Source organism: Apis dorsata, unplaced genomic scaffold (genome assembly GCF_000469605.1).
Source record: "Apis dorsata unplaced genomic scaffold, Apis dorsata 1.3 scaffold_162, whole genome shotgun sequence".
Taxonomy (NCBI): domain Eukaryota; kingdom Metazoa; phylum Arthropoda; class Insecta; order Hymenoptera; family Apidae; genus Apis; species Apis dorsata.
Window position 1 is genome coordinate 281117 of NW_006263451.1, and position 2835 is coordinate 283951.

The 2835-nt window shown below is 45.2% G+C and overlaps 1 protein-coding gene across 1 annotated transcript in view; it reads right to left on the minus strand.

The window, feature by feature from the left end:
- The window catches only part of LOC102670932 (transcription factor SOX-5), a gene marked incomplete at its 3' end in the record, with an annotated part of 50387 nt that overhangs the window by 39806 nt on the left and 7746 nt on the right, over positions 1 to 2835 (minus strand). Inside the window, 1 exon segment of the mRNA XM_031509543.1 lies at positions 1698 to 1917. Within this exon segment, the coding sequence (XP_031365403.1) occupies positions 1698 to 1917 (220 nt within the window).

Below are 2835 nucleotides of genomic sequence, written 5' to 3' on the forward strand. Positions count from 1 at the left end.
TATTATTAGACAAGGTACATTCATTTGTAACTATCATGTTTGTTCCGTTACGTTAATCATGATTTTTTTCTTACCGGCGAATCATAATTTTTATTCTCTTTGAAATTCGTACCATTTATCAATAGTACGAATTCGATAAGAGAATTTTTTTAACTATAATTCTCTAAGAAAATATTGGACAACTATGATAATAAAAATAGGTATCTTTTTCCTATTTCAAATATATATTACGGAAACGGATTTATCGAAGTTAAATTTTAACAAATCTAAACATCTCTTGACGGAACGCAGAGCATCCATTACAAACTTTGACAAACGTCGACTTCTATTGCCGCGATAATATCAAAGAACACGATTCACTTTATCGCCTCAATAATTTCCGCACGCCCTCCGTATCGGCCATTTCAATCATACACTGTACAAGTTTCATCGCATTTCGATATCCTCGACCGCGTGGCGGCCAACCAATTTCGACAACCAAGCAATATTCGTATGCTTATCGTCATCGTGCGACAACATTTCTCATTACGTCTCGTTTCAAAACGATTTATTCGATTTAACTTCCTCCGCCCAATAACTTATCCTTATTATTTTTGAACGCGAAACGCGGCAACAACTCTCACGATTTTCATCGATAACACGTCACCGCGCGGTTATGCTAATTAAATAGCCCGTTGGTAGCGGGGGCCGCGAACGAGTCGAATGCCCGGCCGGAACGAGTCGAATGCCCGGCCGAAACGAAAGCAACGTTAGATCGATCGGCAACGGATTAACGGGTCCCGCGAGAAATAAATGTCACCGCGTAACACCGGAGGCGAGTTGGATCGTGGAAATAGTACGAGACAAATTATCGGCTATTGATAGCCACTTTCCGATTCTCTCGGCAAATCCTGTGCCCGCCAATACGTAAATTTAGAGGGATCGCCTCCCTTCTCTCCTCTTTCTTCGTCCCCGCTCGATCGATAAATCTCGCGTAATAAGCGAGCATCGTTAACCCATCACGGGTGTCGTTTGAATTTTGTATCGGTGATATTAGCTTTGCCAAACTTGTGTGTCTCAGACAATCAATTTCTCTGCTGGCCTCGATTATAAGCCGAAAATAATCCCAGACCTGATGTGGCGGCTTATGCCGAGATCCATGACCCGCGTAAAATCGATCCGTTCGAAACAGATACGCGAGAAGTGCGTCTCGTTCGACAGAAAGGAGGAGAAAATACGCAAGATATGTTTGAGGTTTTAGTTTCGTATGGAATGCGCGAATCTGAGTAAAGTAAAGAGATATGATTTACCGATTTCAAATTGTTTCCAATAGAAAATTTCTCTCTTTTATAACTCTCTTTTATAAGATATATCATCTTACAAATATTATCTAAAATATCTAAAGAACGAATGAAAATTAAATTAATAATCTTTATAAATACTACGAATGGAAACGATAATGGAAATGATAAACATTTATAAATTGCCCAACAATTTTACCCTTTCCTTAAATTTAATTTCTATAAACCGTGCATGATTAGCTCGGCACAGTAAGCTACAGTACTCTGTAAAGCAAAAACCGAATAACTACCCCCAGAATAGAAACTCGCCAAAAGCATTCGTTACACTCTCGCCACTCGTCTTATTCCCCCACCCCTTCTTATCCGCCTCTAAACGAACCAAAAAATAAATAAATAAATAAATAAAATATCTCCTACCTTCGACTGATCTTGCTGTTGCAGCAATTGTTCCCTGAGCAGCTGCAGCTGCAGGATCATCTCGGATAGCCTCCGCTCCTTCTCCGCGAAGCTCTCCGCGCAGAAGACCCTGTGCAAGGCCGACGCGCCATCCTGCTGCACTTGTCCATCCGTGTTCTGCATCCTGCCAGATGCCGGGGGCGAGGGTGGCACGCTGTTCGCCACGCTGGCGACGCCTCCGCTGCAACGCACACCATCACAGACCACGGTCAATTACGCTTTATTCGTTACAAGGGAGGGCTTTCTCTTCCTTCCTCTCTTCCGTTTCCAAAAAGAGAGACAAAGAGAGAGAGAGAAGAAACACAGGATAAAGACAAGGAGGGAGAATGGAAACGAGATGCCGCATACATATATATATATATATATATATAAAGAGAGAGAGAAATAGAAGGCAGCAGGTAGATCGACCACGTACGGGGCTATTCGCGTGCGAGCAAGAGTTTCCAGTGGCTCCAGCCTCTGGAATGGGATAGTGGTCCGCGTACATAGGGCCGGGAGCCAGGTGAATAATAGATAGGGTCGCGGCCGCGCAATCACGGTAGCCCGAGTGTTTGCCGCCGTGATGGGGTGCTCTCGCTCTTCTCCTTCCCCTCCTCCTTCCCCTCCGCCTAGCCAGCCGCTCTTTCTCCTTCCCCCTTCTCTCTCTCTCTCTCTGTTTCCACCTCTTTCTCTTTCCGTCTCTCCGTCCCTGTTCGCAGCACCGGTTTCTTCCCTTCCCCCCAAAGAGTGCCCTCCTCGTCTACGCCCGGAGCTCTCGTTCCATTCCTCTTTTATACCGGGGAAAATGGACCACGAATAAGTGATACCGGACCTATTGTGCGCAACCCGGTGGTGGAGCGATGGGCTCGACCAACGAGAATACACCGAGATGTGAAGTGAAGGACATCGCGAGAACGAGAGGATAAGGACGAGAGGGAGAGGGAGAGAGGATTGAAAGAAGCGCGGCTTCCGGATCTGGGGCAATAATATGAGGCTTCTCTCTTCTCTCCTCGCCCGGTGTATCGTTACATGGCGTTTCTTACGGGGTCAACGGTTAAAGGGACGGTCGAATTTTAAAATACCGTTTTCAAACCTTCCGGGCGAAAATTCAGGTATGGAT